This window comes from Natrix helvetica, assembly GCF_964273705.1.
Source record: "Natrix helvetica genome assembly, chromosome: 2".
NCBI lineage: Eukaryota > Metazoa > Chordata > Lepidosauria > Squamata > Natricidae > Natrix > Natrix helvetica.
In genome coordinates this window covers 122,276,821-122,290,198 of record NC_138552.1, presented here as the reverse complement: position 1 = coordinate 122,290,198, position 13,378 = coordinate 122,276,821, and the positions used below count along the sequence as shown (strand labels likewise).

Genomic DNA, 13,378 nt, shown 5'->3' with positions numbered 1-13,378 from the left:
TATTGAAATTAAACTTAAAAGGCCCAATTTCATATGCAATATGAAGAATGAAATGAAACTTTCCAATACTTCTTGGCTATCATCTGAATGCCTAGCTGTGGGGGCTACATTACATGTGAACAGACTAAACTCACCAGAAACATATCAATATGGTTCATCACTATCAAGTAAAAATATTGAAATTCAATGGTTGCTTTGACAGAATTTTTTACATACATCCCATTGATGCCTACATGAATATACAGTATTGGAGATTCAATTTTATTCTATTGTGAATTAAGCTAAATTATCCCAACTAGATTTTAAAAGAAATGAACATTAAATAGGAATGGTTATATCAATGATACCTGCTTATTTTATTCTAACAACATTATGGGGGAATACTGGGATATATTTCAAATACCTATAAATCTCCAAAAGTTAAAAGTGACCATCAGCCTGATATTTTTGATGACCAGGATAATGAACAAAGGAGACTGAAATGACAGATGTCTTAGCTTTGAATGTGAATTCCACCTTTTACCCCAAACATCTGACACTGATTATAGAGTTTATACCCACAAATAAACAAAACCAGAACACAGAATGGCAAATCATTTTATGGTTTCCAAGAAAACCTGACAGATATTTCCATTTAGTCACAAAGAGTCCAAGAAAGACTCTTGATTTTTCAGACCACTGTCTGCTCAACTTTCCAGTGTCTAGCTCTCACACTTTCATCTACCAGAAGTTTAAACACTCACTAAAATACTGTACATCTTGGCTAAAGTAACTAAATACTGTTTCACATGATGAAGACTACTGTGTGCCTCCAACAAAAGTCTGGACCATAAATGCCTCCTTTACCCAGGAAATTAAGTGGCTTGAATGAGATGCTTAGTACTAGAAAAGGAGAAATATTCAAAGCTCCCTATCAGTTTCACTTGAGGATATTCCTTTCTGATGATTCTCAGAACTCTCAGAACAGACTCTCAAAATATGTGCAAAACAACAAGAAAATCCACCCAAAATATGAATAGGGTAGGTTAATAGTCCTTACTTAGTGCTTGCCTCAGCAACCCTCTCTGGTTATGATGCTGAAAAAATAATTTTGTGACCAATGCCCAAATGGCATATCTCCCCCACTCTCTCATCATGTATTTGCCACTACAATCAGTTAATAGGCACTGTCCAATGTAAAATCATAAGCACAGACATAGTGACTGTTTCACTTAACAACCAAGTTGCCAGTCCCAATATGATAGTAAGAAAAGGACCACCTGTACTAGAAACACAACCGAAAACGGTTTCATTTTCTTAGTATAGAAGGAAATAATTAGGTAGAACATAAATAAGGTAGAACATAATTAATGCTTGGTTTTGTTATATATTTACTCTTTGTCCTGGAAAGCCAGTTATTCCCTCTTCTCCCTTTTCTGCTCCTTGTGCAGGAAAACCCTGTGGGGAAAATATTTGCACAATTGTAGCATAATAATGTGTAATTTATCATGCAATACTAACACTTCATGGAGAGGATCATTATAATAATACAGTACAGCCATGAACTAGTAGTAATAGTCACTTTGCAGGACAGCGATAAATACCTCTAAGCATGTCCCATAGGTGCTTTTTTCAAAAGGCAATTGAACTTTGAAAACATTCAGATTCTCATCCAAGAAGCTCCCTCTGTTCTAACTCTCTACGCATGTGTTTTCCCATTCACATGTATCTATAATGCAGGCAGAATTCTTTAGCGTCTTTGATGCACTCATTGGTTAAAAAAATTAAATATAATTATAGCAGGTAGTACAGTATATTATTAGCAATTTTCTGCCAGCCCCCCATTCTTCTATCAATTGTATTTGCTTGTCATTTCTGTTCAGCAAAGATTTCTTCTTTGTATGCTCACCCTAATTATTTGTTTTTGATTATTACAGGTGCAGGATTAATAATAAAGTGTCTTGATTTTAATTAATTATTTATTTATTTTTTAAATTAAAGTAATTAATAATTAAAAATAAAATAATGCTAACACAATTAACATAAATATTATATTTAATTAAAATTATTAAAATATTATTATTAAATTAAACTATCGGATTAAATTATTATTAATTAAGATTTAATAGTAAATATGAATTACTATTTTTAGAATATTATTTTATATTATAAATTTGAATACAATTATTTTATCTTAAAATATAATAATTAAATGTGAAATATAAACATAAAATAAAAATATAAAGTAATTTTAAAATAATAAAAAATAAAAAATGAATTTATTTTAAAAATAAATTAAATTAAAAAAATAAAAATAAAGATTAATATATAAAGTGTCTTGATTTTTCATATTGGTTTCCAAGATTGAAGGGTTTTTTTCCTTCCCCTTTCTTCTTTCTTTTCTTTTCTCAAAGACAGCTGACATGGTTTTATCTGTCAGGTAGTTTGATCCAATGTGTGCCATGGCTGAGAGTAGAACTGAATTTTGATTTCCCCAGTTACCTAACATCTACCTGTTGCAGAAAAAAACCCCATCAATTAAAGCTTTTCCCCACATCAGCAGAAACTAAATTTTGGGAAATTAAGAGAACTAATAGGCTAGTTATGAAAAAGTATCACATTTGACTCAATCAGCAAAAAGGAACTATTGAATGAAAGTAGATCCTGTCCATTTAGTTGCTGAGAGGGAGAAAGGAGTCATGGTAATTGGCTTCCACAATGGTGCAGAGAAGGTGCGACACTTCTAATTATATCATCGTTCACCACCAGTTATAATGTAATTGTTGCTATCCAGTGGAAGATGCCATGGCTTTGAAGAGAGTAACAGAAGCCATGGTTGCTTAAAAACCTTTTTAAAAAAAACACAATTAAATAAATTGATGCTACAATATTTTATTATTTTTAAAAAATCACCACAAATAGATGTAAAATAGGTTGAATGTACAATACAGAAATTGTTAGATTGTAATAGGTTGACAGTGATGTCATTTCACTGCTCCATGAAATTTTTCAAAGAAATGATGATACTTTCAGAGAAAGTTTCTAGGGTGAAAGAATATTGCATTATTTAAAACAATATTTTTAGATTAGACTGTACCATTTCCTTAATGATACTGTCCTATTTTATGCTGAATTAATTGAAATATCTACAAAGGACCCATTCAGGTCTATCCTGAATATGCAATAGATCTTTTGCAATGTCTACTCCAAATAAAGGCATGTTGATATCAAGAGGAGCTAAAATGCCACAGACATCACTCCTAACACCTGCCATTATCTTACGTAAATCTGAGGGGTTGTTCATTTCTAACTCAGTACCCCGCTGTCAGACAGAGACTGAATGACCGTCTGTGAAAGATACTCCTATGAATCCAGATACTCCTGTACTGAGAAGGCTGTATTAGATTTAAGGTTCCTTCTTTACGATGAATCCATTAAATATGAATTTGTCATTTAGCTAAGAAAACACCAGTCCCTACCACAATCTGTATTTACAAGAATTGCTGCTGAACCTCACTGAGGTATACAAAGAAAATAACATGTGAAAATAATGGTGATGTGCTTAAAAATCTGCTCATATCCTAAAAAGGTAGAGGTCTAGAACAAAAGTACCAGGCAACAACCTCACCCAACTTATTTGCTTGTAGATGAGCAGTTTGGGGCTGCACAAATCCATATGACCACTAGAAGGTGATGAATATCTGTGTTACTTTGCTAGCAACTAATGATTATCAAGATCGGTGCATCTGTGTTTTTTGACTGATGATGACAGCCATTTCATAAATCTATTATCTCTCCCATAAAGCCATTTTGTAGCACCATCCAGGACATGCTCTCCAATTTCAAAAAGAGTTTGTATCCAATGTATTTTATTTGGGAAGCACTGATGTCTGTAGAGATGTTATGCATCTTTAATTATGCTAAAAAATCATGGGATAGGAGTTTCTATTAGAAAATAATAAAAAGAGAGTTATACAGGTTATGCATTATAAATAGCCTAAATTCTGAAATAAAACATTTATATGGTCTGAGTTATAAATATATGTTAAATTCTGAAAGAAAAATATTGAATTCAAATAACTACTTTAAATGTTATAGCTAAAATATTGCTTTATCATATTATCAACCAAGCATCACTATTATTGAAATAACAATGAATCCAGATATTACTCTTTTCTATTAAAATAGTGTAGGTGTTTTACAGAACAGAAATAAATGTGTTTCTTGTGGACTTACTGGGAATCCAGATCGTCCCATCATTCCTTTTCTTCCTTTCATACCCTAATAATATAAAACAACAATAATATTAAGTGTGTGCGTGTGTGTGTGTGTGTATGACCATTTTTGGTGATAAATCAAAATTCATCAGAAGGGCTGAAAAAAGAAACTTGAGGGAATAGCAGACTTAGCTTGAATTCTATTTTCTTTAATGTAGAATCCAGTTTGTAAACTGACATAATATTTTATTTGCAAATATAGTCTGTTGTGAATCAAAATCTACTTCCCATATATTTTACTTTCTATCCATGTTATGACAGAAGACATACACCCTAAGACAGGAATGTCAAACTTGCGTCATCACCAGTGGTTGCCAAAAAATTTTACTACTGGTTTGGGCATGCACAACGCTTCTGTGCATGCGCAGAAGCGTCTGGGTGGGTGGGTGGAGCCTCCCGCTGCTGCTACTACTAGTTCGCCCAAACCGGGCCGATCCGGGAGCAACCCATCTCTGATTATCACGTGACATATTGTGACTCCCCCCCCCCTTTGCTCACAGACGTGAGCGTGGCCAACATGTGACACATCTGGCCCACAGGCTGCAAGCTTCACAGCCCTGCCCTAAGAGGTAAGCCCAAAATGAAAGGCAAAAAAAAGGCAGGAATAAAATAACATCATTCAAAATGTTTCTTTGAAACCATCAGAGTGTTTCACCTGTATGGCATAGGGAACTGTTTCATCACATGATATAAAATCATTCTAAGGGGCAGTTTTCACAGGAGAACTTTTCCAACTTGTGATACAGGTAAATTGTCTTGTAAAGTAAGGCCGCCACTTGAATAACAGAAAGGCTTAAATGTGAATATTTTATTCATTTTATATTAAATAACTTTTTTTTCTAAATTTATATTAAATTTAGAGAAAACGTTCTTAGGTTTTTTGCCCCATAGATAGGACTGATTTATCTATTCCTATGACATTTAAATCAACTTTAATCTTGAGTGGATTGACCTTTCCTAGAAAAATTAATATGGTGATCTATGTTTGGTAGGAGTTGCACTGTTAGTTAAAGTGCTGGTGTTTGCTGTTTTGTTTGTTTGTTTGTTTGTTTGTTTGCTTGTACCTAGCATGAGATTTAAGTGAAAATGCAGTCCTAACTCAGAGATGCCAGTCTAGGAAGAGTCAACAAATGCCTGGTTGGCTGATTCTAGATATTTACTGACAGAAATGTGTAGGAAAAATAACCCAGTTGGCAAATGTATATGAACAAAGGAATAGAAAATAGCTAAAGGAAGAATTAGGTTACATCTGAAGTTTTACCAGATGACGGATACAACTTAACACCATTAAGTTGGAGTGGCTGATGGTAGTTTCAACATTTCAAACCCTTGCCCCTTAAATGAAGCTCAACAGACAATACTGATAATATCCTTGTCCTTTATTTAAATTTAGGACGGGCACAAACAGCAAAGATAGATTCTACCTCATATAAAATAAATCAAACAAATGCACTGTTGACTTCTTTTATTTTTGCATTTAAGTTTTCTGTAATTTCAGAAGTGATTCACAGACAAACACTGATCACCAACTTCTCAGATACTCGTATTTATTTCCACACGGGCTTAAGATGTTCTTGTAAATGTGAAAGTGGGTACGGGTGGAAGCAAGGCCTCTTTAAGTTGCTATTGATCTCCAGAGAAAAAGAAAAGAAAATATTATTGGCACAACTTGTGAGGGAAGTAGTTTGAGGGTAAAAAGGTGGTAAAATAATGATAAAAGATGGGGATACAGAAAAGACAGCAGTAATCCAATATAGCAAAGAGAGACAAGACCTAAAGTGGGGAAGGCTAGATAGAGCAATCCTATTTTTCAAAGGAATGAATACTGTGCAATTTTCAATAATATTTCTAATTACCTTGTGTTCACTTAGAATTTCATCTATTGAACTGATGAATTCTCCTGTTGATGGACGCCCAGGTGGACCAGGAGGTCCAATTTCACCCTTCAGAAAAGCCACAAAGATAAGTTTAATAGGCAAAATGAAAATGTAAACAACATGAAATATACATTCAGTGAAAATGAAGAACATTTGATTCTCAGAATCTGAAGACAATGGATGAAGAACATAGGGATTTTTAAAAACTGCATTTCTAGTACTGTAATTTGCCCTCAAAAACAATTTGCATAGATTGCACAAAGTTATGTCCACCACATGAAATGCAAATTGATTAAATTCATTTTACCTTTTCACCTTTCTTTCCATAAAAGCCGAGACCTCTATTGCCCTGAAATGACAGTTAATGAACATTTAACTTACACTTACATACTTAACCAAATGGCATACCAGAAACTGCATGTTCCTCTGTAATATCAGGACTTTAATACTGTTTTACATCAAATAAAATAATTCTCTTAGATACTTATTTACTTAAACTATATTCCTGAGATATAATATGTCGCATAACATACAGTATGTTAAGTTCCTACTTAAAAACTTAATGAATGAAATATTCAGTGTGTGATTATCAATAATACTAATTATAATACTTTAACACCATCAAACAACATCTGACCATCCCAGTTGTGTTAGGGATATAATTTAAACCCTTTGTAATTAATGATGATGGATCATGGCTTCTCCTCGAAGTATACTTCTTGATTAAGCAAAAATAAAACCGAGGCATGATGTAATAAAAAAACATTTTAATATAAAAGAAAGTAAAAATACAAACTTGCTAACTGAATTAATTACAACTTGGCAGAGTTCTATGCCTACCTCCCTTGGCAGGCGAACAAAAGAACAGAAGTGAAAGTTAAGAAAGAATGTGTGACCTGCGCAGTAAATCATTGCAGATAAGAACTGTGGCATGAGCAATAAATCTCAGCACAGCTAAGAAACAGTTCAGTCTATTGTATAAGTCAGAATGCAGGTACAGCTGGCAAACCAAATAAAACGCAGTGACAAGGTACTTGGGAAGGTTTTGCTATATGGATGAAAATGCTTCTAGTTTGATTTCTTCCTATAAAATTGAAGCTCCTATGTAGGCTACAAATATCTTCCTGCTGATGGTAAATTTGTGCATACCAATTTGTGCTCTTATATATATATATAGGATTTCAGCCAAATGAATAGTTTGTAGCTATATAAAATCAGTGAAAAAATGCATAACTGCCTCAGTTTTTATAACTATAAAGGTCCAATGCAATTTGATGACATGAATGAATGGAAATAATTAACTTTCTTCATTTACACTTCAGCCTGTTTATCTGAGTCAGATCCAGATATTCTATTTGCAGAGGAAAAGTTAATGCAATATTAAAGAATTTTGTATGAATCAGCGCTAAAACTCAAAAAAATTGTTCAAAACTGATTTCATATAAATGTTTATTCCATTGTGTCCCAACAATTTACAGCATTACAATATCTCATGTTCCCCTTTCAAACAACAACAACAAAAAACATTTTAGTCATTTTGATTCACCTCAGAAAACATCAGAGTCTATAAATGTAAGGTGAGTCCTCAAATACTTACAATGGGCCCTGGAGGTCCTGGGGGTCCTGGAAGTCCCTAAAACAATGTTTTAAAAACCAAGTTATCTCTAAGAAATGTTCAATTCACATAAATACATGGAAAAACATCAGTTACTTCACAGACTGTCTACTAAGTCTACTTAAAATACATATATTGAAAAATGAGAATTCTAAATAAAAGTAATAAATATTTAATTTTAGTAATTTATTTTACTTATTGAATTATAAGCATGTTAAACTTTATTTAAATAGAAGGGAAAACAGGAAATTTTAAATTTTGTGATAGTCCACATTTCATATACATCATACACCATTTCTTTTACTTGGAGCCGCCATCTGTGAGGATGTGACCTCATAACATTGAAGTAATGGAAACCTTCCTTCAAACTGATGGTCAACTACAATATTCCATTATGTAGATAATCCAGTTGTACTGGCCCAGACCCAGTTTGGCTTAAATGGTACAATACAAATGGACTACATAGTCTCCCTTACAGTGGGAGTGCAGATTTAACTGAGATGCATGGAGATGTTATGAATATGCTACTGTTACTGAAACAGTTGGGATTTTTATTGTAAGTGTTGATTATTTATATTGCTTTAATTCTGCTTACAGATAAGGAGTATTTAACGTGCTCAGAATTAGCAGTGATTGGAGTAACATATAAGCCTAGTAAAATAACAACAACATCCTCTTGTTTTCAATTGTAGCGAAATACTGCAGAATTCAATAATAGCAATATCAATATCCCCACTTTTGCTAGATGCCAAACTTGTTACCTGAACAGGTTAAAAACTTTTAAGTATTTTGTTGTCAATTTTCAGTTCCCTAGCAGACAGTTTGCATCTCTGAATTATATACTGTAGAGAGCACAGAAATTGGATATCATCATTCCTAGGTCAATTCTTTATCTCTGCAATCATTATAAATAATTGCACCTAAGGGAGATGGGTGGTTGAGAAGTGTAAAATAAATAAACAAATAAATAAAACTATTCTTAGTAAAAACCTCCACACACTTTGGATTGTAAGTGACATGGGTAACCACATTCACCACCTGTTAAGACTAGTTCCATTAAAATTAAATGGAAGAGAGAGCAAATGCTGTATTATTACAATTTCTTTCAAGAAATTCTATCACAGATGAATTTTGATAATTTTGATAAGACTAGCACCATAGGTTAGCACCAAGATAATGGGTTAAGGATTTTAACAGATTAAGAAGATTAATAGAGTTGGAAGGGAACTTGCAGGTCATCTAGTCCAACCCCCTGCCCAAGCAGGAGACCCTACATTTGCCTCTATCTAGGATCGAACTCACAACCTCCTGATTGTGAGGTGAGAACACTTACCTTCCATGTTAGAAACTTATATTTAGCACATCAGGCCTGTTAAGTATTTACATCATCTTACAATATCAGTATTTAGAAAAGCTTTACCATTTCAACACATTTCAATATGATACCCAGACCAGTACTGGAAGAACAATTTAAGAAATATAGCTAGCTTTGTCCACACAAGCTAGAGGTATATAAGTCACTCTTCTTACAGTGTGCTTTTAACAAGGATGACTGCATGTTTTATATAAAAAAATCATCAAGTTATTAAGCCACACAAGTTTATTTTATTTTCATTAATTATTATCCAATCAGAATAACACAATAATGTATTTTTCAATGTTGTGCAATTTTGTTCAATTGAATATAGAGCATGTCAAGAATTTATTACTGTTTCTTAATTCTTAATTCTATTCTATTATTATTATTCTGCCTTATTGCTGAGTTTTGTTTTTATTGTTTATTGTTTGTTTTATTGAAATTTTCTAGTTGTTGGCCATAATAAAGAATGTCAAACTACAATCATAATCTCAGAATTTTATAATACTTACAGAAAGACCTGAGTCTCCTTCTAGACCAGGTTCACCCATCAGTCCAGGAGCACCTTGTGGTCCCTATAAATAAAGATATTTTTTCAAAATAATAATTGTGTTTTATTTTATTTTACAGATAGCTAATTTTATTATAGAAATTTATCTATCCCAATGTTACTTACAATGAAGCCAGTCAACCCCGGGTCACCAGGGTTTCCCTAGAGAAGAACAATTTAAAATGGGAAATGTTGTTTTAGTAAACTTGAAGATACATTTTTATATACTACTAAAACTCTCATTCCTGTAAACTTTAACCTTTAACGCACCAAAATGGTGCATCATAGGGCAACCATTTTTTATTTATTTATTTACTGCGCTTCTAGACCGCCCCCTCTCCCAAAAGGGACTCGGGGCGGTGTACAGTCCATACAAAAAATACATCATAATATAATTAAATAGCTGAACAATTAAAGTTAAATAGGTAGAGTTAAATATGGAGGAGGTTAAAAAGAAAGTTAAAAAGAACTGTACAGCTGAGTAAAGTATGTATAAATATAATTTTAAAACCCCTAAAAATATCACACAAATTAAATTTAAAAGCAATACCCCTAAAATAACCAGTTAAAAATATGTCTACCAGGAGGTTACAGTTATAATTATGCCAGGCCTGCTAATCGGAACAGGTGAGTCTTCAATTTTTGTCGGAAGGAGCGGAAGTCAGTGGTGGTTCTAATGTCGGGGGGGAGGTCATTCCAGAACCAAGATACCTCAAATGGGCTCATTTACAGAATGTGAACAAAATCAGGAGCCATTATTCTCATGGAACTGAAATTCAGCAAATTTTATAAAACATTTTATGACATAACATAACATATCATAAAACATTTCCTTTTCTGATGTTTGACTGTGCTACACAGTTCAACATGAGCTATTTTCAAGGCAGATACATCTCTGGATGTATCCCAACTTTTACAGTATATTAAACACTCTGTCATTGTTGAAGGAATTATGGAATCTGATAAAGAATTATTTCTGAAACTTTCAGATGTCCACAAATAGCACTTTATAGATTTCTTACAAAAGCCTTTATGATTATTTGTAAAATCTGAAAGTTAAAAATGAATAGAAAAATCAAGTTCTGTAAATACAATGAAATCTATACTTATAACTAGAAGAAAAAAAGTTATTTGTGTGTGTGCGTGCACGCACATGCACATATACTGTATGTCTATGAATATACAAACGTATGTATATACACACATACACTAATGAGAGAATCATGTCTGGTTCACTTTGGTTTGGCCCAGCAACTTCAAAGAGCATACAGACATGATTCTATTTAAACTAAAAACTGGCTGTGTTTTATAAATGAAAGCCACAATGTGGCTGCTTCATTTATGATTGCTAAAGAATAAAACTAAGGAAAAATGTGAAAGCAAACTATAGTCTAGCCTCTGAAAGTCTGAATTTGATAAAGTATAAAAGAAGGTGAAAGAATAAAGAAAATTATAGTTTTTTCACTTGTATGGAAACATCTGAGGCCCTAATTTGAAAACAATAAGGAAAACATACTTTCCTAACAGATTATAACTATTCACAGAAACTTACCCTGAACTTTATAGCTAATTCGTCCGGCAGTGCAAAAGGCTCCCCCTTCTGACCTTTGGGTCCCTGGATTCCCTAAAGTGATTGAAAATTAAAATTTGTAGCCATTTGTCCAGAATTGTCTGAGGATTCCTGCACTAGACGAGGTGTTGGACTACAAGACTTCCAAATTCCCTTCCAAAGTACGATTCTTTTTCTTGAGGAATTTATAGGATCATCTCAAATGCTGGGTATAGGTAGAATTCTTTCTATTATTTTGAAGGTTGGGGATCATTAAGATAACTTTAAGGTTCACATCATAATTGATATGTGATTCCTGAAAATGTGGATGACTGTTAGCAAATGAAATTATTCCAAGGGTTAATTATGAAAAAAAAATAAAGAGAGATAGAGGGACCATGTGTGGTACTGATACTGCATATTGCTCTCTGCTTATTCTAAACCATCCAAATTACAAGAGAGTGAAAAAACTGGGCTGTGTAGAGTCCATTTCCAAACTGAAAAGCCAGCAGTAATTTAGGGATTGGCAAGATCAGTTCTAGGATCAAATGCTCAAGCCCCTTTTAGTGGCTTCCAGATTATGTCCCCTTGAAAATAATGACTGAAAAACAGGAAAACATTTCCCCACCATTATGAGATCAGAGATGGTCTTTTCTTTCAGTACAAACTTGTAGTTGTATTCCCTGCCACAATTTATTGCTTGCTTCCACCATCCCTGGTATCCATCTCTTGTAACATGGTTCTTTGTCTCTCTTTTTCTATATGCACAACATGGCACTTTGGGACTTTCAGATCTTGAGAAAGCATGTCATATAGGGAAGCACAAAATCATATTGACCTTCTAACTATAAGCCCTAAAATATACTTGAACCCCTGTGTGTGCTTGAAGGAGAGCCCAAGCTGTCTCACAACTCAAGATGCACAATGATGCATCAGTATCTGATTGCCCTCAGCAAATCTCACCATGGGAGCCCCCGTAGATAGGAACTAATGTTCACTGAATATTTCAAGCCTTTTCTGTTGTGCAAATAAGATTGCCATCTGGACTAAACCGCATGGTATTCTGAGCCCTGATAAAGTATACCATTCTACCCCTTGTGCTCCGGACATACAAAAGCTGTGATGTAAATCTCCATGAAGTTGAAAAAGAAATAAATAAAAAAACTTTCTAAACTATCTCCCTCATTATAAAGAAACTCAGAATAAAAAAAATATATGGATCCTCAGCACTCCATCAACCACAGTTCTTCCAATGACTCATTTCTTTGTATCTACACATTAATTATCATTGATTAATAAATTAAAACATTTGTTTACACAGTCAAACTCTTTCTCCCATTTGAAATTAAAATGGGCTATCTTCATAGAATGAGCAAATAATTCTTCAAATGTTATTTAATTTTGCCTCAAAGTAGCAAAACTGTTTCTATGAATTAGGAATTTAGATGATCCCTGATCCAACTCCACTTCTATTTTTTTGAGTAGCAAAAAAACAAGATACCTTGTTTTCTCAGATACTGCTCACCAAACAGGGGGAAATTAATTATTTCTTCACTTTAAAATATGTTATATATCCCTAAGAAAATGAGCAAGTTCTTTCAGTACAGAAAGGACAAGTATTTTTGCAACCTTATTAATGTGTCTCAAAACAAGAAAGCAGGAAGTTTTCCCCCTCCTTTTTTTAATAAAATCCTGTAAATTATTATGATTTTTCCCCTCCGAAAATTATCATTATAATCAATCATGGTACTCAACTAATGTACTAATATTGTGAGCACATAGGATGACTGAACTGCAAAGTTTTCCCAAATGACTACTAGTCAACCTGGAATTTTCTTCTGATAATTATGTTTCAACTTTAGGCAATCCACCTTTTGTAGGACTTCAGCATATAATCCTAATGTGGTAGATTCACAAGAATGCTAGACTTCTTCCAGCAATGGAAACCCTTTTCTCTCACTTAGTAGAAGGAAACAATCTACTCTTGATTTTGCTGTTAGCTTTATGTTGATTTATTCAGTGTTCATAACTCACAAAAAAACCAGGAGTCCCAGGAGGTCCCTCAATTCCCTGTGAACCTGGATCTCCCTTGGTCCCATTGCAACCATCGTGGCCTGGTTTTCCTCTTGATCCTCCCTGACCTGGATGACCCTTTGGAGACAATATAAATACAA

General features: G+C 33.5%; 1 protein-coding gene across 4 annotated transcripts in view; it reads right to left on the bottom strand.

The window, feature by feature from the left end:
* Positions 1–13,378, bottom strand: part of COL4A2 (collagen type IV alpha 2 chain) — a 209,548-nt gene that overhangs the window by 82,553 nt on the left and 113,617 nt on the right. For all 4 annotated transcript variants that reach the window (XM_081944378.1, XM_081944380.1, XM_081944377.1 and 1 more), the window contains 9 exons: positions 13,239–13,355; positions 11,208–11,279; positions 9,782–9,817; positions 9,618–9,680; positions 7,731–7,766; positions 6,441–6,482; positions 6,113–6,199; positions 4,216–4,260; positions 1,375–1,437 (listed from right to left, as the gene is read on the bottom strand). In XM_081944378.1, coding sequence (XP_081800504.1) covers positions 1,375–1,437; positions 4,216–4,260; positions 6,113–6,199; positions 6,441–6,482; positions 7,731–7,766; positions 9,618–9,680; positions 9,782–9,817; positions 11,208–11,279; positions 13,239–13,355 — 561 coding nt within the window. The remainder of the gene's footprint in view (positions 1–1,374; positions 1,438–4,215; positions 4,261–6,112; positions 6,200–6,440; positions 6,483–7,730; positions 7,767–9,617; positions 9,681–9,781; positions 9,818–11,207; positions 11,280–13,238; positions 13,356–13,378) is intronic.